The sequence below is a fragment of the Apteryx rowi genome, unplaced genomic scaffold (assembly GCF_003343035.1).
Source record: "Apteryx rowi isolate R43461 unplaced genomic scaffold, aptRow1 scaffold_67, whole genome shotgun sequence".
NCBI lineage: Eukaryota > Metazoa > Chordata > Aves > Apterygiformes > Apterygidae > Apteryx > Apteryx rowi.
The window spans coordinates 1,361,565-1,379,808 of record NW_020450949.1 but is presented as its reverse complement, the minus strand read 5'-3'; the positions used below and the strand labels follow the sequence as shown (position 1 = coordinate 1,379,808).

At 51.0% G+C, this 18,244-nt stretch overlaps 1 protein-coding gene across 2 annotated transcripts in view; it reads left to right on the top strand.

Annotated features, from left to right (window-relative positions):
* The first annotated feature begins 6,279 nt into the window (after positions 1 to 6,279).
* The window catches only part of TP73 (tumor protein p73), a 47,006-nt gene continuing 35,041 nt past the window's right edge, over positions 6,280 to 18,244 (top strand). For both annotated transcript variants that reach the window (XM_026085649.1, XM_026085648.1), the window contains exons 1-3: positions 6,280 to 6,368; positions 10,729 to 10,824; positions 12,192 to 12,315. In XM_026085649.1, coding sequence (XP_025941434.1) covers positions 6,358 to 6,368; positions 10,729 to 10,824; positions 12,192 to 12,315 — 231 coding nt within the window. In that variant the 5' untranslated portion in view covers positions 6,280 to 6,357. The remainder of the gene's footprint in view (positions 6,369 to 10,728; positions 10,825 to 12,191; positions 12,316 to 18,244) is intronic.

The window sequence follows — 18,244 nt, the reverse complement described above, 5'->3', positions numbered from 1 at the left end:
TCGGGGGGCGGCGGCGGCGGGCGGCGGCGGCTGCGCTGCGGGAAGGGGGCCGCGAGGCGGCTCCGCGAAGGAGCTGGCGGGAGGCCGGTGTGAGGAGCCGCCGTTTCTGCAAGGCCGCTTGCCGCCGCGGGTTTTGGACGCAGGCAGACGTGACATGCGCGCGGCCGGGTCAGTCAGTCACTCCGCCGTCAGTCAGTCAGTCCGTCCGTCAGTCAGTCCTCGAGTCCCTCAGTCCGTCCGTCATTCTGTCAGTCCGCGCCAGGCTGCGGGCGGCGCAAGGCGTCAGTGATCACAAGCAGAGATGAAAGTAGTTATTATGCAAATAGGATGTTTAATAAGATGCGATGTGCAGCGCTGCGTGATTAGACACCGATTTCCTCATCGCCGCTTCCGCAGGCTTCGTCCCCTGTAGTCCGCAAAAGTCGGCAAAACCTTTTTGTGATTGGAAGAGGTCCCTCCGATTTATTTTCTAGACGTTTTCGGAAGGAAGCGTGTCCCCGCCTGCTTCCTGAGCCTTAATTTCTGACCTCACGCGGCTTCCTGACTAATTGTTGATAGTAGTGAACAAAGTGGGCAAGAAGTTGTGGCAGTTTTCTCGGCCGTGGGGACCGCAAATGCCCCATATCAGTAAAGAGGATGCGGACTGGATCTAAAGGAGACGGCGCTGAACGAGAGAGAGAGCGAGCGGGGCGGGAAGCGCCGCGCGGGGGAGAGCAGGTGGCGCGGGCCGTGGCGAAGCGCCGTTCCGCCGGGYGACGCGGCCGCCTGCCGGCTTAGCCAGCCGCCGGGCGGGCTGCACGGCCCTGGTTTGCCTGGGTCAGCCGTTCAGGGACGGGGGTGTGCTCGCCCACGTACGACTCAGGCTAGATGCCACGGGGGCCTGCTGCGTTTTAATGGCCCATTCAGCAGCGATAGCCGTTGAAATCATACCCGCTTCCCCAGCCTTCTCTTTTACTCACGGACTCCAACAGTGCACGATAAGGCTTTGTGTAACTCCCTTTTCGTGTGGCCACAATCACACTTGGATAGTTGTTGTGGGCAAACAGGAGCCGGCCTCTCTGCGGAGGACTGTGAGTCCCGGCAGGTTTCTCTGGGGCTCCTTCTTTCCTACCCTGGAGTGTGAAAAGTGATTTCATTGCAAGTCTCACTGGATGATGTACTTACACTGCTCTGGGTCAAACTGTAAAATCGGTATTTGTTTAATTGCTGCACCTGGCAAGGCGGAAGGAAGAGGTTTATTGGCTGCACGGGTCCCACTCTTGCATTTGGGTACATTTAGGACCTGCAAATGAGTCAGTCCTTCGGGCCATGAGCACAGAAGCTAAGGAGACCTCCTTTGCTCTTGCATGCTGAACTACCACCCGGTAGACCAGCAGCCTGGTGAGGTGGAGAGCCACATTCAGTGGTGTGGTATACACAAGTCTTTCCTACTTGATCACGTTCAACTGCCACTCGGTACCTGAGCTGCGCTCAACCATAAACATCCCGTTATAGTAACCAGCTGAGCTGGGGAAAGCCCTTTGAAAACCGAGCTGAGAACACGCCGTGTGGGAGCTTGCTTGGCTGTGCTCGATGGGGGGCAGTGAGTCCCCCGCAGGCAGCAGCCTGCCGCTCAGCCCGGCTCGCGCGCCGAGCAGCGGCATGGCGAGGTGCTGCTCACYGACTTGTCACAGAAATGTGGCAGTGCAGAGGTCGTCCCACGTTCGTGCTTGGTAATTAGAATCATTATCATTTTAAAAATAAACCTCAGCATCAGAGCAAACATTTGAGGCTTGTTTTCATGATACGTTYCGGATTATATATATAGCCCCTGCAAAATGGATATAGTGACTCTGCTGCGTTTAGAATCTGGTAAATGCATCGATTTTCTGGTCCTTCCTGGACACAATGAAGGAGTGAAAATGACAGCTGGTCTAAAGACACAGTCTGCCCCAGAAAATGATGCGTGGGTGCCTATGGGCAGAGTTTTGGCTGTTAGTCTCTGAACAGAGAATAATGGAAACCTCCCAACTTTTTTCCCCAAGTGCCTGAATGCAGACTAAAAGGAAGGTGAACAGCAAAACTTCAACTTACGAAAACAGGTATCAATTAAAAGGTATTCAGTGAGTCCTCCGAACTCTGATACTTAGAGCCATATTTGGAGAACGCCTCATGGCCAATGGTTTTTCATCAGAAACACTCAGTCTTCATCCACTGGTACTCCAAGTGCATCTTGACGAGTCACTTTTTCCCATGCCCGTTCAGATGTCAGCAGAGTCTGTGTGTCTGTGTGGTAAATTATCCTCTGCAAAGACAGACTGAGAAAAGAGAAAATTCTTTCACTCTTGCTGCCTCCTTGTGAACGTTATAAAACGTGTTCCATTCAGTCCATGCCTACGAAGTTGTTATATGCCAGGAAGAAGGCACTCAGGCCTACTGCCCTTTGGAGGATGATCTCCCGCTGCAGGAAGCAACGAGGTGAAATTTGGTGCCCGCGCTAGTCAGGGATGAGYGAGTCATTTTGACCGATGCAAGCCCAAGAATAACTCCAGACCAGCAATCTGGTGATGCTGGTGTGGCATACATCAAGTCTCCTTTCTTATTCAGTCGTGATTAAACACTGCTAACAGTCTCCAGCTCAGCATTGCTCCTTGGCTGGCTCTGCGGGAGCCCCTGAAGAGCCAGCTAGCCCCGTGAGTCGCTTTGGCGCCGGTGACCGGCTTAATTCCCCAGCACGCTTGGCTGAGCATTCTCCACCCCCTTGTAACTGCCTTGTATTCCAGGAAGGAGCGCACAAGCCTTTGCCACACTTTTCACATAGCTTTCAACAGCTCCAATGTCATTGCCTAGGCGACCGGGACGCTACTTGATTGTAGTGCAGTAAATAACGTAGATCCTCAATCCCAGGCCGCTCCTGTCTGCGGGAGACCTCCGGGGGAACTCGAAACGCTTGGGGAGCCAGAGCAGGTAGGAGGAAAAAGACAAAAGGAAACCCCTTGCTCTTTGTGTGCGGGAGTTACTCAGCACAGACCCTCTCCCGACTGCTTGATAATGCAGCTGGAAGACGATCTGTGGCAGCTTTGCTCTGTAGGGTAGCTACATGATAGAAACGGATCTTGGAAAGTTTGGTCCAACGTGCCTTAGATCCAGGTACAGCACTTGTGGAAGGAGAAACAGCAAAGCTTTGAATGAAAAATCAGAGGTGGGGATAGGTGCAGGCAGGATGCTGTGGCTTTTTGCTCCCTGCCAGCGCACTGCAGGGCTGCCAAGCTCCATGGGTTCAGCAGTCAGGTTTGTACGCGGAGCCGAAGCTTAGCTGGTAGCTGTAGGGAATGGGAGTCACTCGTTTAGTCTTCTGCCCCAACACAAGGCTGGTAGGAGTTTCTCTTTTCTCTGTTGACTCCTCTATCCACCAGACAGGCTTTCTAACCTACCTGCTCCTCCTTTTTTCTGTGCACTGCTGTCCCCAGGAAGCACCTGGTAGGGATGGCTGTTTCCTTGGTACCTCAGGCTGCTTCACTGTGATCTGCTCCCCATCAGTGTGAGGGGCTGTTTCCCCCTGGCGTAGGCACCAGCCGTCACCCAGCGGCCGGTGGCTGCTGCGGGGCTGACCTGTTCCACACTGCCCGAAAGAGCACCCTGCTCTGGACCTGCGAGGTAGACACTGCGCCTGCCCGAGGAGGTACTTGTGTGCGAGCAAAGCCAGAGAGCAGCGAGCCAGGAGAAGCACTGGCTTGGCTGACCAGCTGTCAAAGGACTTAGTGCTTCTTTCAGTGGGGACATTGAAAAGAAAATTGTTAGCAAGCTGCTGGACACTGAGGATTGCTCCTGAGATTCAAGTGTACTGCAGCAAAGCTCACTGGCTCTTGCTTACTTTTCTAAGCTCTGTGTTGCAGGTATGAATTTAATAATCTGGGGTGAATGAACAATAGCACTGGGTAGTGTTGGCACCTGGGGATCCGCAAACATTTTGCAAACATAAACCCACTTGCTGCAGGGTGGGTGAGCCTTGCTGTTGTCACTGTGCAGAGCAGGAGAGGAGAGAAGGGACAGAGACAGGTTAATATACCTTCAAGCAGTATACAGCAACTGGGAGTGAGAGCTGGAAGTGGCTCTCAGAAGTCCTGATCCCAGTCCCGTGTTCTCACTGCGAGACCACAGTGCTGCCTGGAACAGTTAGTCCTTACTCATCATCTCAGCAATGCAGATTTACAGAGGTGTATGGCTTCTTAGGTTACCCAGGTCTACCTCTCAGGATGAGCCAAGAGTATTTAGAAATTAGGAACAGTCCTGTCATACCATTTTTCATGCATTTATCTCCCTGTAAGGTGGCTGTAGAGTGTTGTCACATCTCATTTTGGGCTGTTAGAGTTGGCAGGATAGTGGAGAATATATTATTGCTACATGAAATAGCAACAGAGCTTTCTAGGTACCTAAAACTGAGGCTGAGCGTTAATGGTCAGATTGAAGATATTCCTTCCAGAGACTGCAATAGAGACAGGACAGCTCAGCTTTTAGGCATCATCTCTCAACAAGGCTTCAGCCTCCTAGTTATGCCTGTGGTACCCTTTACCTTCCTTATACTGGTGGAGAAGGRAGTTGGATTTATAATAATTCTAAGAATACGTTCAGAGGCTGTGGTCAAAACACAAACCATGTGTCTGATGGTTGGATATATGCAGGTTCACCTGCTGTTTGTCTCCAGAGAGCTGGTTTTCTGTCTTGGAATGGCTGTCGTGAATCTTGGCGCACGCTTTTTATTTTCCTTGCAACCCGTGAGCTGAGGTAGAAAAGATTGCTTCAGCTGAGCTGTGACTGGGGCTGACCTGGAATTTCTGATATAGCCAAAGTCACAGCAGTGGGGAAAAAATAAGGAGACAGTGTATTTCCATGCTAATCCTTTGGAAATCACTTCCATGACAATTCCCATGGAAGGKGAATGCACAGAAGAAATCAGGCGCCTGGAGCGAACCAACCCATTCCACACTGCACAGTCCAGCAGCCCGGTGGTGGGACATGGCAGCCCCCAGGTAATTACTAACCCGGCAATATGCTGACCTAAGTCCCCAAAACAAGCGGAGGTGGGAGACTTGCTCTTTCTAGTCTTTGTGCCTGCACTTCTAGCCTTTTCTTCTCTGCAATTTCCCTGCAATGCGCTAACTAGCAACAGAGGGAAGCAGCAATCCRGTGAACGGTGGAGTTAGCTTGAGGAAGCACGCGGAGAGGCAGCTCTCCCCAGTGAAAACAAGCAAATCGCATAAGGAACATGAGTGCCAAGCACCAAACCCCCTGGTCAGCGTGTTTCAGTTTCTCCTCCTCTAAAAGCCTGAAACGAATCAGGTGCACGTGCTGCCTGCAAACTTCCCCCGAGCTGTGCGTGTGCTCGGAGGCTGCAGCCCCCAGCGCTGGCCCCCGTGTCAGCCCTCCCCAAAGGTCGCTCCAAGCAGTCTTGCTCCCCCACGGTGTCTCTGGTGCCTAGGGGACAGAAGGGAGAGAGAACCCCCTGCCAAACTGTTCCCTAGACAGAGATCTTCATTTTAATAAACAGACGTAGGTCTTGGAGGTGTAAGTGCAGAGATCCTCCTGGTGGAGGTTTTGCTAGAGACCTCCCTCTCGCAGAAGTCTAGGTGTTATCTTAGGTCTCTTCTCAGACCTTGGCGCCGAGAAGAGGCGTTCTCCAGCAGTGCAGGGTTAGTCTCTAAGGCTCTCCCTAGTTCATTTTTAATTGACCTGTGCCACAGGGTCGCCACTGTTTCCTTCCAGTGGGATATTTTCTCCTTCTGCGAGACCTCACCATCAGAACATTTCCCAGACTTTCTTTTCCAGACCTTCCTTCCGCTTCCCATCCAGCCTGAATGCCTCCGTCTTTAATTATATAATGTGATTCTAAACTGCACCTCATTTTAAATTACACTAATCAGCAAATTACACTATCATCAGCTGGCTTTGGGGAATACCATTTGCAAAGTCTTTTGAGGTTCTTTCTCATCTTAGATGCCAGGCTGTCAGACTGTCAGTATTGCTACCGAGATACTTTCTCAGTAAATACGACGATCAGCGCATTACATAAGTGCATTCACAGTACTGACAGCCCAAGCTTCTCTTTGTACCGTAGAGTTTCAGAGCTTGAGAGTGAGAAGATGCCAGCCTGGCTTTGCAAATACCCATTGTGCTTCTGAAAGAGAAAGGGAACTTCCAAAACGCCCTTAAAATATTCAGATTTTTTTTTCTTTTGAAAACGAGTGCAGCCACGTGGTTGCACTGGTGTCACCCATCATGACCACACAGCACAGGGCGGTGCTGAGGTGCTTTCTCTGCTGAAAGAAAAGGCCAGACTCATTCTTGAAGTTGCCAATATCCTGGGCCGAGGAAACCAGCATGGAACCCGGGTAAGGCCGCCAAAAGAAGCCTCACTGCACCTCTGAGCTTTTCCTTTTTTCAAAACTGCCGCTTATGTCTCTTTGTTTCTCTCCCTTTTACATATGGGATGAAGAGGGATGGGAGGAAATGATACTTTCACAAGCTAGTTATTCCACAATTAGACCAGTGGGGAACGAGTCCTCTGCTGCTTTGGCAGACCTTCCTAGAAGAGCATCTGCAGATGCTGCGTCTCACCAACAAGTCATAGAGGTAGCAGAAACCAGAATTTGGAATCAACTGTCAGGGGACACCGTCCTGCTTTCATTTTAACTTCTTGTGTCGTATCAGCCTCTCTTGAACCCATCCAGTCTCCAGCTGACTCAGAGAGAGCACAGAGTGAAAGGCCCTGAGCCAGGGGGACCGCGTCTGTGCTAACCCAAACAGATCACTCAGCTAGAAAGCTGCTGTCCTCAGATCGGTGGTCTGAGATCGAAAAGCAGGAAGTTTTTTAGGCTTTCAGTATTAGAGGTCGGTACTGAGTTGAAATAAGATGGTAACACTTGTTGTGTGCATAGAAGCAGCCGCCAGATCATGTCTGGCACAGGTGTGTTTTAGCAAGTGCCTGGAAGCACGTCCTGGTGTTTCAGGGGGAGCAGGAGAGCCGGTGAAGATGATTTTACAGCACGGCTCGGAGCAGAGGAAGACAGCACAGTGTTCAAGATGGCTGCAGCCTGGCCGCTCCACAAAACGCTGGCTCTCCTTCTGACGGAGTTTGGGGAGAGGATAGGGCACAAAGGAAAAGCCAAGGCACRCTGGATGCTTTCTTCGCTGCTTGAAAGAGGCCAAGAAATTGTGGGTCTCCGGGTTTTGCGTGGCTTGCAGTGAGCTGCGGGTGATCCAAGCACGCTGTCAAAGGCAGGCTGCACATGCGGTCGTGTCAGGTTTGGCCACAGATCAGCTAGCACCACTTTCTCCAGAAGCAGTCATTCTGGCAAACAACGGAGGCTAACAGAGAATTACAACGCCTGCAGTGCCTGCTGTGMATTGCCTTTTCTGTGTGATCTTTAGGCTCTCGAACAGCTAGAATTGCCTTTGTTCTTATAGAGCTACAGTTTTGCCAAGCAGGATCCTAATTTTTTTTGACAAAGTATGTAACCTGGCGTACAAAATGCACATGCTATCCCACACTCGGGTGTTCACAGATGTGTGCATTTCTGGTGGGTTTCTTCTGTGGACTCCATGGACCGTGAACAAGCCTGGCTSTGACGAGCAGAGCGTACCGGAGTGCTCAGCACGGGTGTAGCAGGAGGGAGCTGCTCCGAACACGAGAGATCTCTCTGCAGATTTCACTGCCGGACGGTTTTGTCCAAAGGCAAGAGGAACAGATAGGATTAAAGATGACTCTGTGGTTGTGCTTATGCAGTAAGATTCAGAAGGCTTTGGTTGAAGAACTGGCCTTCCCACAGATTTCCTGTAGGCAGTCCTGGGCAAGCGGTGCACTCTCTCTCAGTTAGTATTTCCTCATCCGCAAAGCAGAGGTAACGCTCCTGCCTTAGCTTACCTGGAGGGCGTAATACTACATTCAATAATATCTGCAAGATGCTTAGATGTGGGAGGCCATTTTAGTGTCTGAACAAGTAAGATTTAGGACATCTGTACTGTGGCTTCACCATAAGCGTGCGTTATGCTTTTAGTGAGTGTGCTCAGCCATCTTTGCGCCTTCCTCGGCTGTAGTGTGCACAGGGAAGTAAAGATTCCCAACTTCACGGGGGACTTATAAAATACCTGAACAATAAGTTGCGATCCTCGGGCGAGAAGCGTTAACAGTGACTGCTGTTACCAGAAAACACGACGCTGCTTTCCAGGAAAGCTTTTAAAGCACACAACAATACGTTCTGCTTTTGCTGGTTAAGGTTAATACTAATCTGACACAAGTCTGGAGATGTTCTGTGGCGTATAGCAGGAGCATTTGGAGATAAAATTGTTCTCAGTGGTACTTTTGGCTGAACGTAAATTTTTAATGGATCTCATGACTATTATGCTGGTGTTTGAGATGGTAGTAATGTTCTCATATTATCTTGTTTCCTGTATTCGGGCAGGCAGTTTCCTAGTGATACACGTAATAGATTATACAGTCTAAGGAGATCTATATAAACGCTGGAATCCTGTGGTTACCCCGCGCTCAGATGTGCGAAGGCGATAGCACGCTCCCTGCTTTAATGAGGGAGCCCAGATTCTAAGAGCGGTGATGCGAGACTGTGCCCGACTTCGTTGTTCCTCATTATTATTTGGCTTCATAAATAACTGGCCAGAGCAAAGGCTCTCCAGGAATATCTGGGTGGATTTGTGGGCATTCGCAGCTACAGCTTCATGAGAAAAACGCATCAGCCTGCTGGCAAATGATGTTGCTGGGATGAAAACTGCCCTCTGCCCAAAACGAACAAGCCGGGATCAGGACTGACAGGTCACATCAGAACAGAGCACAGGCAGACTTCTCCTTTGGAAGTTTAAGTGGCCGCTGGATACTGGAGATGCCCGAGTTCCTGCCAGTTCTCAGAGCCCCTGCAATTCCGCCTTCTTGGCACGCCTTGCTCAGAGCCGGGGGAAGCCAAGGGCATTTCATAAACTAGCCTGTGGGGCACGGCCCTCGTCCAGGCAGAGCAGAACCTGGATTTGTGGTGCTGCCGTGACTCAGAGACATGAACATCTCTCCCTTACTCACCAGAGTCAGAGGAAAAGGATTTCCTCACTTCCCTGCTAATCCTGGACCACTGTGCAGCCACGCACGCTGCATCCTTCTCAAGGGAGTAGAAACCAGGCTGTGCAGCCTAGCAGTTGGGACCTGCGGTTGGACCAAGGGTGTCTTTCATTCTGGTTTTTGCTGCAAGATTATTTTTGTCATCTAACTTTGGGGTTTTGGTTCTATTCAGAGGCCTGGTACTCACCAGTTTGGTATTGCTGTGTCTAACCAGGAAGTTTAAGCTCTGTACTGAACCTGGTCCAAAATGATTACTAAGAATAATTGCGCAAAGACTACCCCAGAGTGGAGGGAGCTGTTTGCAGCTCTGGTGAACACTCTGCTGAAGTGTGCTATAAACATCTGAAATGGGAACCTTGAGTCACAGAATCAGTTTCTAGTAGAAGTGGGCTGAAAGCCAAGCACCTGCCACTTCATCCCCCTCCAAAATACTCACATATTTATAAGAATTTTTCCTCCTGCTTCCCTGAGCACTCTTCCCTTGTGCTTAGACCATCGAGTTCGCTGACGTGCCATCCACTGGCATGAAAGTGTTCTCAAAATGCTAGACCACGTGATTAAGAACATTAAGTCAAGTCCAATCCTCAAGCTAGAAGGCAGCTTAGGCAAGGGTGTATCTTCTCTGCAACCTTTTCTTTTGCTAAAAATGAGCCCTGGGTTCTTACAGCAGTCTTTGTGGAGCAACGCAGCCCAGGATCCGTACTCACGGGTATCTGCAGCGAAGGTGTTTTCAGTCTCTTGTGCAAACTATCTTCCAATACAGCAGGCTGYGGGGCAGCACTCCGATGGGTTAAGTTTGGGTTCCCCCTCTCGTAAGCGACTCGTTGCCCGCAGCCCCTGCGGTAGCCAAGTCCTGCTGCGCTACCCAAGTGCTAAGTCACGACAGAGCAGCGTCCACGCGGCAAAGCTGTGCGGGGACACGTGTTGGTAGCACTGCGGAGCGTGCAGGGACACCCTCCATTCAGAAAGCGCCCGGGAGTCTTGCGAGAGCTCGCCAAAAGGGGCCAAAACGACTGGGTGCAGCGGAAGAGTCGCGTGCCTTCCCTCTGCTGCTCCTCCCGGTGACCCGGGCCCGGCAGGCCCGGGCACGCAGGGCTTGGCAGCGGCGCGGCAGCGGGAGAGGCAGCGCCTCCGTTTCCTCCGCACGTGTGACCCGCAGGGCCCTCGCGCCGCCGGGTACCAGGCTGAAGCGCCCTGGGACCTGGGAGGACGCGGCAGCTTCTCGCTGCGAGGAGTCCTTCGGAGCTCCGGGCTTGCGCAGCGGCGCCGAGGAGCCAGGCGTGAACTTCCTCGGCCGCCTCGGAAACCCCKGCGCTCCACCGGCAGCTTTTGCCTCGGTGAGGCTGGGCCTCAGTGAGAAAGCGGGAGGGAACCGATACCCAGTAGTGTGGTGCTGTAATAGGGCATTTGCAACCTGCTTCATCATAAACTGACTTCAGTGCAGCTGACTTGGATCTCTACGCATTTTCTGGGAATAGAAGGGTATAAACACAACATTAAATTGTCTGTTCCGTTCCCTTGCAGAACAGACAAAATCCCTGCATATCCAGGCTGTAAAGCCTCCAGGAGGAAAGCGACTTTTTTGTTTGCACTCTAGCAATATTAACCTTGCTTTTTTTCTTTACCCCTAGAGCGATTTATCCTTTGTCAGACTCCCCTTCTGTGAAGATGTCCCAGTCATCTCCAGCTGATGAAGGTACAACGTTTGAACACCTCTGGAGCACGCTGTAAGTGGTATTTGACCATCTGCGTTAAGGGGTATTCTGAGGCAGAACTGGCCCTTTGCTCTGTAGTCTGTATTAGCACATATTATTAATATGACCTGGGAGGAAACATTTCTTTCACATGCTCTAGTTTTCACATATTCATTTTTCATATTCAGAATTTTGCTCCAAGGCTCAGATCTCTCTGCTTAGACTGTTTCATTTACCAAACCCCTTTGCCTCKATGACGCTAGACAGTTCAAAGACTGGAGTTTGCATTTGCAGAAAGCTGGGCCCCACAAACGTTGTTTCCAAGTTTAGGAAGCTGTTTCTGAAAAGGGATATGCAAACGCCAGCATTTTTGATGTGCACTGTAAACACAAAGGAGCGCTGCAAGCACTGCAAAAAGTCACCGCAGCATGGCAGTCTTTCTTGCACATCAAAGGTCAGTATCAGGGCACACTTCCTCCTGCTCTAGGAAGCAAAGGTGTTTGGAGAGCACGATCAGAAATGCSTCAGCAGCAGCTTGGAAGAGGAGACACCGACTCATCTTTCCTTAGACAGGAGCAGTTGAGCCGTGTCCTTATTCCTGCCTTGCCTGCTGAAGAAAATCYCGCTGGCCCACAGTAGCCTGACGTAGGGTCCCCACCTGTTCGCACAGCACACTAGAGAAGTGAAGCAGCGTTGCACCCAGCGGAGCTGCTCCCAGGAGCCAGCACTGACCAGCCCGGCTCGGGTACTGACAAACTTGGCCGGTTTTCCTGAACTATGGCTCTTAGATCTGGCATTTGTACACGGCACCATCTGTCTCATAGCCTAGGTCCTTCCGTAGACACAGTGCTCCAGGATGCACGGAGATGGTCTCAGGGCCTGAACAAAGGTCCTCTTCTGACTGGGATCCTTCCCAGGGGTGAGGCAAGAGATGCTGGGGTCAAGCCTGGGAGGATGCACTCTTACCGGTCTGTCTCTGCTCATGAGGTCATGAAGCTTGCTAGCTGCCTAATTAAAATGGTTATTTTTAAAAAAATTAAGCATTTTCCAATCACACTGAGACTTTTGCAACTGTTCTGGGCTTCGAGCCTCACAGGAATCAAACAAGGAACAAGGACTGTGCTTCATTTCATCCTCTTTCTTCCTTGCTATCCTATAACTTAGACATCCCAAGATGACAGATATGCCAGAGCAGCTGGGTAGACAAACAACTTCCTAAGTCTCTCCTTTCTTTATCCACAAGGGAACAGTTTGCCTGCTCTGGCATGYGACAATAAAAGCAGAGGATGGAGGGAGAGTTGAGAGCAAGGCAAGGTTCAAGGGAAATACAAGTTCTTGGGTATTATTGGTGCAGGCTRTGTTAGAGAGCTGGAAAACTGACTGTCATCACTTTTTCACAGGGAACCAGACAGCACCTACTTTGACCTCCCTCCATCCAATCATACAGGCAGCCACGAGGTCTCCGACCGCACGGAGGTCACAATGGACGTCTTCCAGATGAGAAGCATGAACGATTCAGTTATGGTGAGTGGGCTCAGATTGCAAAAAAGGGGTTACATCAGAAACAAACRTTTTTTTCCTCCCAGTGGATTACATCGCTCTAGGGTAGGAAACRGGATACTTGCTGGTTCATAAACCAAACAAAAACACTACAGGCACAGAGTTACTATCATTTGTTCAGTGTCTGATATCCTGAAATAAGTGACTGTATTGCATTTTTGCAGCCATGTGGTTCAGTGGTCAGGAAAGTAGCGGCTGCTTATTAATTGATTTTGCTGGACCACCTTCCTATCTCGGAAGGGCATGTATCTTAACAGCCTGGCAAGACAAGCAGAAAACAGCTAGGCTGAGATTACTACGGTCCTGCCTCTGCCAAGCATGGCCGTAACATGATGCGCTCTGTCAGATGGAGTTTCAGTGATGGCGGGCCGAGTTTGAACAGTGTCAGACCAACCCCTCAATGAAATACTCCATGCGCATGGCAGAAGCAGCTGTCTTCTCCATTCTCCAGGTCAATCCAAACAACAGCAACCATGACAGTCACAATTCTGGGTTTGGGAAGCAAGAGAGCTACTGTCACAGTCTGGATAAAGTACACCACTCTCAGTGACTGTAGGAAACAGGCTTCATGTTGGACAGTTGCATCTTACTTCTGCTTGCTTAAACATGCAGCAGCRGTGGTTCTGTGCTGTAGTAAAGGTGGAGTGCAAGTACCTCAACATAAATAGAGTATAATTTGCTCAGGTATAGACATGCTGTGTAATAAAAGTCATTTATAAGCTGTTCCAGAGGCAAAGCTTCTGGAGGGTCACATCCTGCTCTGAATGCACAGCTCTGCTCCTGCCTGCAGTGGGATAATTGAAGGACTCCTATTGCTAATGGTGCTTCTCTCCAGGAAGTTGGTGCGGGAAAAGAGATTCATTTCCATTTAACACGAAGGGTTTTAAAAGTGCAGTGAAAGTGAAAGATAGAAGGTGGAAAAAATGAGTGCATAATAAGAGGATTTCTCTAGATAGAGTAGTTTTTGCCTCTGTAAAAAATACAGCATCAGAACTGGAGAGCAAGAACTTTTGCCATAATTCATCAGAATAAGACTCCAGCCTTGCAGGTCTTCACTTATGAAGACACCTGCCCTTCCACGTAGAGGGCTACACCAGTGCACACGAGGGCTTTGCAGATTCAGACCTCCCTTTTCGTTACTTATGAAGCAACATGACAACACATAAGAACGGATCATATGAGTGATTAGAAATAGAAAACATCACACCACATCCTCAGCAGATTCCTGTATATAGCTGTTGCCATCATTGACCCATTGCTAAAAAAGGAAGAAGAATTAAATGACAGCTTTATACTAACATGTCACAAACAGGTATCAGGATACCTGTGGTAGTGTCTGTTAAACACAGAGTATAGCACATGGATCTAGAAGAGACCTTGTCTTATATGTCACGGAGGAAACATTTGCATTTGTAAAGCAGCATCTCCCRTCTCATGATCAGGGTTGAAGTCAGCAGCAAGTCCTGTGCAGCCCTGACCAGGAGATCTGGGCTCCAGAGAGCTCGGGCATACCMTGTGCCCTGTTTCTCCCATGGTTTTCTCAGGTGGTTCCCTGCTCAGACTGCAGGCAACGTTTACACGTAGGTGACTCCCTGCAGTTCAAAGCACCCGACTCTGCCACCCTGAATTACTTTGCTGCCTGACGTGTAGCAATTGGGAGCCCGTGATGATGGTGCTCTGGGTCACTGAAGTACRTTCAATGCCCCATTTTGTCCTGATCAGTGGCGGCCGGTCTGCCTCCTCTGTTGCTGTCACCATGCTGAATTTGTCCGTGCCCTATTGGGCAGTCCCTTATGCCCATGAAGGCCACGGAGGCTCACGCTGCGAGCCGGGACCTCTGTGAGGCCAGGGTACTGCTGTACCAGGGCTGCAGCCAAGCTCCATTTCTGAAAGGACCTTCTGGGGAGGAAGGGCAAGGAGGGAAAAACTTTTTTTCGTTAAAAAAAAAAAACAACTTTCTGATTTGCTGTTTAGAATGTGCTCTATCAGAAACTGGCCATCTTTAAACTTTTAGACTTTACTCAGTCTGAAAATCACCTAGGACATGCTTCCCCATCTCTTGAGTACTGGAAGTGCACCAGGAATAAAACCCCTAAAGAGAATCACTTTTGCCATCTGTCCAAAAGCAAAGCTCCCGATTTGCACAGTGTTCAGCAAACCCTGCTCTTGTTGCAGCAGAATCTCACCCATCCCGACTCAGAGGCTGTCTAAAGGAGGCCCAGTTCGTATACATCTCCCAGGCAGCCATCGGAAATCCACAACCAGATATCATTCAAGACAGTGTGGGCCAGCTTCTCTACCATATACTGCCCTCCTGGGCATATAGACTGAATGATTTCAATGGCTTGTGTTTGGAGTAAGGTACAGTTCAAACTGAAAAAGAATGGGCAGAATTTGACTCTTGGAGAGTAAAATATTTGTCCCATGAAGCATCAGTCTCACTGCATTTAGGTATCTCAACTGATTATGGCTGTAGGCACATTTTTGTTTGGGCAAGTTTTAATGGGAAGCGGTACTTAAGTATAGGTTGCGCAGGTTTAATCAGAACCTGTTTGTATTGCAAGCTCTGCCCTGGATGAAAAGGTTCAGCATTTCTGCAGGAGAGCTGCATCTGGTGTGATCAGTACCCAGGAACATCAGGTGTCAGAAAATGGCCATCTTAGAGCCTGTCTGTGGTCTAATACAGCCACAAAGTTGCATGTAGTTGTGGATTAGTGGCCAAGAACCTGCCTAGATCGAGTGGTGGTTCTTCCTCCTAGGCCCTGGACACCTTGCTGATAATTGCAGGACTTTTTTGCTCCACCATTCCTGCTGATCCACGTAACGCTCCGCAGCGAAGGAAGCTGGGCTGGCACAGGCGGTGTCTGACCACCAGCAGTGCGAGGGTGGCTGTGGCTGCGAGCAGCAAGGCCAAGCGGGCTGCCCAGGTACTCGCAGAGCAACAGGGCAGTAGTGCCRTGCTCCTCGCCGGGGCGCTCCACGGCATCCTGCCTTCCTCCGGCTTTCGCTCTGCGTTAGGCACACCAACGTGCTCAGTCCTTGGAGGTGCTGACATAGCCCCTTTCAGGTCACACCTGGTTTAGCTCACATGCGTAAGGAGAGCTCAGCCTTATTCCTCCTCCTTCACTGCCTGCCTGGTTCTTGCTCGAGCCGCTGCGCCTGTTTTCATATCCGTAGAGGTGGCCCTGCTCTCTGCCTCGGTGGGGCACCGGGGAGGACAAAGCCTTTTTATTTATCGTGCAACAGTCGAGTACGAGATCTGACTCGTCAGGATCCAGATACGTTGTGCCATCTGCTCCTGCCCTCGAGGTGCGGGCAGGCTGCAGGGGCTTTTCTAGACCTGCTGTTCAGAGAGCGTGTTAGCGTGTGAACGCTTTCCCCCAGCAGCGTGGCCTCCTGGGAGCATCCCTTCTTCAAGATGAAGCAATCCTGGCCATTACAAACTCTCCCTCCACAAACCTCCTGTTTCCCTCCTCGCCAGCTTGTGTCCCCTCCCCCAGCTTCCCTTTCCCTCCCTTTCAGCTCGCTTTCCCTCTCTTCCCTGGCCTTTGTCTGCAGTTGGGCAGGAGCACGGCAGGAGGATCAGGTGGAGACCGCACTCCTAATTGCRGAGCTGCCCCTGCGCTGAGGTTGCAGTTGCCTTTCTTGTTATTCCTGCTGTAACCTAAGCCAAGCACGGCAGGAGCTCGGTGCAACCTGTCGCTGCTGCCGAGCGCGGAGCGCCAGAGCCGGGCAGGCTGCAGCCTGGCAGGAGCCCTTGCAGAGAGCGGCTGAGCCCAGCCAGGGGCGAGAGCCAGCTCGTGGCTCTTGCTCAAAACAGAGTGCCAGTAGTAAATATTTGTATTGGCCTGCCCATGCAACTAGACGCTGTGCTGCTGAGCTCAGGAGGAGTTGGGTCCAGCTCTTGCTGCCTGTCATGGCTGACACGTGTAAAAATAAGTGCACAGATAATGTGACCCAGCTGGCCTGAAATGAAGGTAAAAAGTGAGACCAGTGAAGGAGCAGCCGCTCACTCTGCRGCCCGGGGGGGCTGTGGTGCTCAGCGGAGTGCTAGAGACGGCCCTGCAGGGAGCAGCGGGGTGCTGGGGCTCCCAGGCCGGGTGCGGAGATGCTCGGTGACGGAGAGCAGGCCACCCCGGTGCTCTGTGGCTCGGCCTCCGGACAGAAACGACACCCTGTGACTGCATCACGTGGAAGCTGCGTTGCTCCACAAAGCCTGTAAAGTGTTTCCAGGTCCTCTGGGAGGAGTTGCTGTAATTAAAGATGTGAAAGACTCCTCAGCCACCCTTACTGGTTTCTTAGGGCAGCTTTAGTAGTTTGTATAGCAGTTGAGGGTTTAGCTCAGACGCTGCCACTGACCCCTTTGCGCGCAGGTTCACCCCTGCACACTAGTGCTAGGATGTGGGCAACACGCATTAGCTCCATCTCTGTAAACATGACACGCCATTCTGTGAGCTGCTTACCTGCTTTTGTGTGCCGACCTCCACGGTGGAGCCTGGCTGACATGGACAGCATTCAACCATCAGCCTCAAACCAAAAGGAAATTTGACTGATCACAGGCTGCAGGCTTTACRCCAGAGCTGATGGGTCTCCCTGCTTTCAGCCCCATGCTCCGTGTCTGGCCCGAGGTGCTGAAATAGGCTCTGTCGTTATGGTGGCCAGGTGTAAAATGCATCCGTTAGAGGCGCTCCCAGGCACCTGGCTCTGCCCGGCATGGCAGGAGGCTAATTCCGGAATTACAGCACCTGCAGAAAAGAGCGCATAGGCACATCCTGGCGGCAGGCCTTCCAGTTCCTAGCTTCACWGTGGTTATATACGTGCACTGTGCACAGAACAGCAGTGACGGAGCAGTAAAATGTAACGTGCGAAAAGCTTCCTGACAACAGGAAGGACCAACTACTCAAAGTCCTCAGACAACAGCTCCTGTCAAACAAGCCCTGCAATGATCCCAGCCAGTTGTTCTGTAAACATCTGACTTTCCCAGGCTTCTTAAGGGAAAGTAGGTCATCTCTCAGTGAAAAATATTAAATGCAGTGAAATAATGTGGGATGATAGGGAAGAACAGAGCATTTTTTGGTGGACATAAAGCCTGGAAAATCACTTGTCTCTCGACTAGTTGTTCCCTTGCTCCAAACCTCCAAGAAGGTCCTCGATAGAGAGGCAGTATGTCCCCCCCTGCGTGGCCTTGCTGAGCCCATTCCTGTTTGACCGGTGCATCATGGCCTGTTCAGTTGGGCTTGCAGCACCGGGACAGTTGYGCGACTCCCTGTTCTCCGGGCATTTTTATCAGAGTGTCCTCCAGGAGCGTTTGAACCAAAGGAAGCCCTGATAACGCTGTACGGGGCTGACGACGTGCTGTAATGCGACTGATGTGCAACCAAAATAAAACTCCAGGGCCCGGGCCAGGATGGTTGGAGGGGCGGATGGACCAGGGAACGGTGGCCATAGCTGATGTGTCCAGCTTCAGCTTCCAAATGTGGAGTTATTTCGGAGTCACCGAGTGTAGTAGTCAGTGCAAACGTAGCCACCTCGGTCAGTTGATACCGGGTGCTGTTCAGATGGGTTTTAACTTCTGTGACTCCGCAAGCAGCTTTCTGGAATTATAACCGGCTGCGTTTAATTACGGAGCAGGACCCCTGGTCTCCCCGCGGCGCGAATGGTTGGTATAGCCCGGTCCACCACTGGGCAAGCCGAGGCCTGCCCTGCGTTTTAATGAATAGTCATGAGGGACGGAAAGGGGTGGGCCCGGTTTTGTTGTTGGATGCAGCTAGTTGACAGAACTAAGGGAGATGAAAAAAGCAAAAAAGCCAACAAACTGCACACAGGTAGCCAGCGAGCATCCCTGCTGCTGCCTCTCCCCTGGCCCTGCTCCTTGCGTTCCAGTATTGCATGT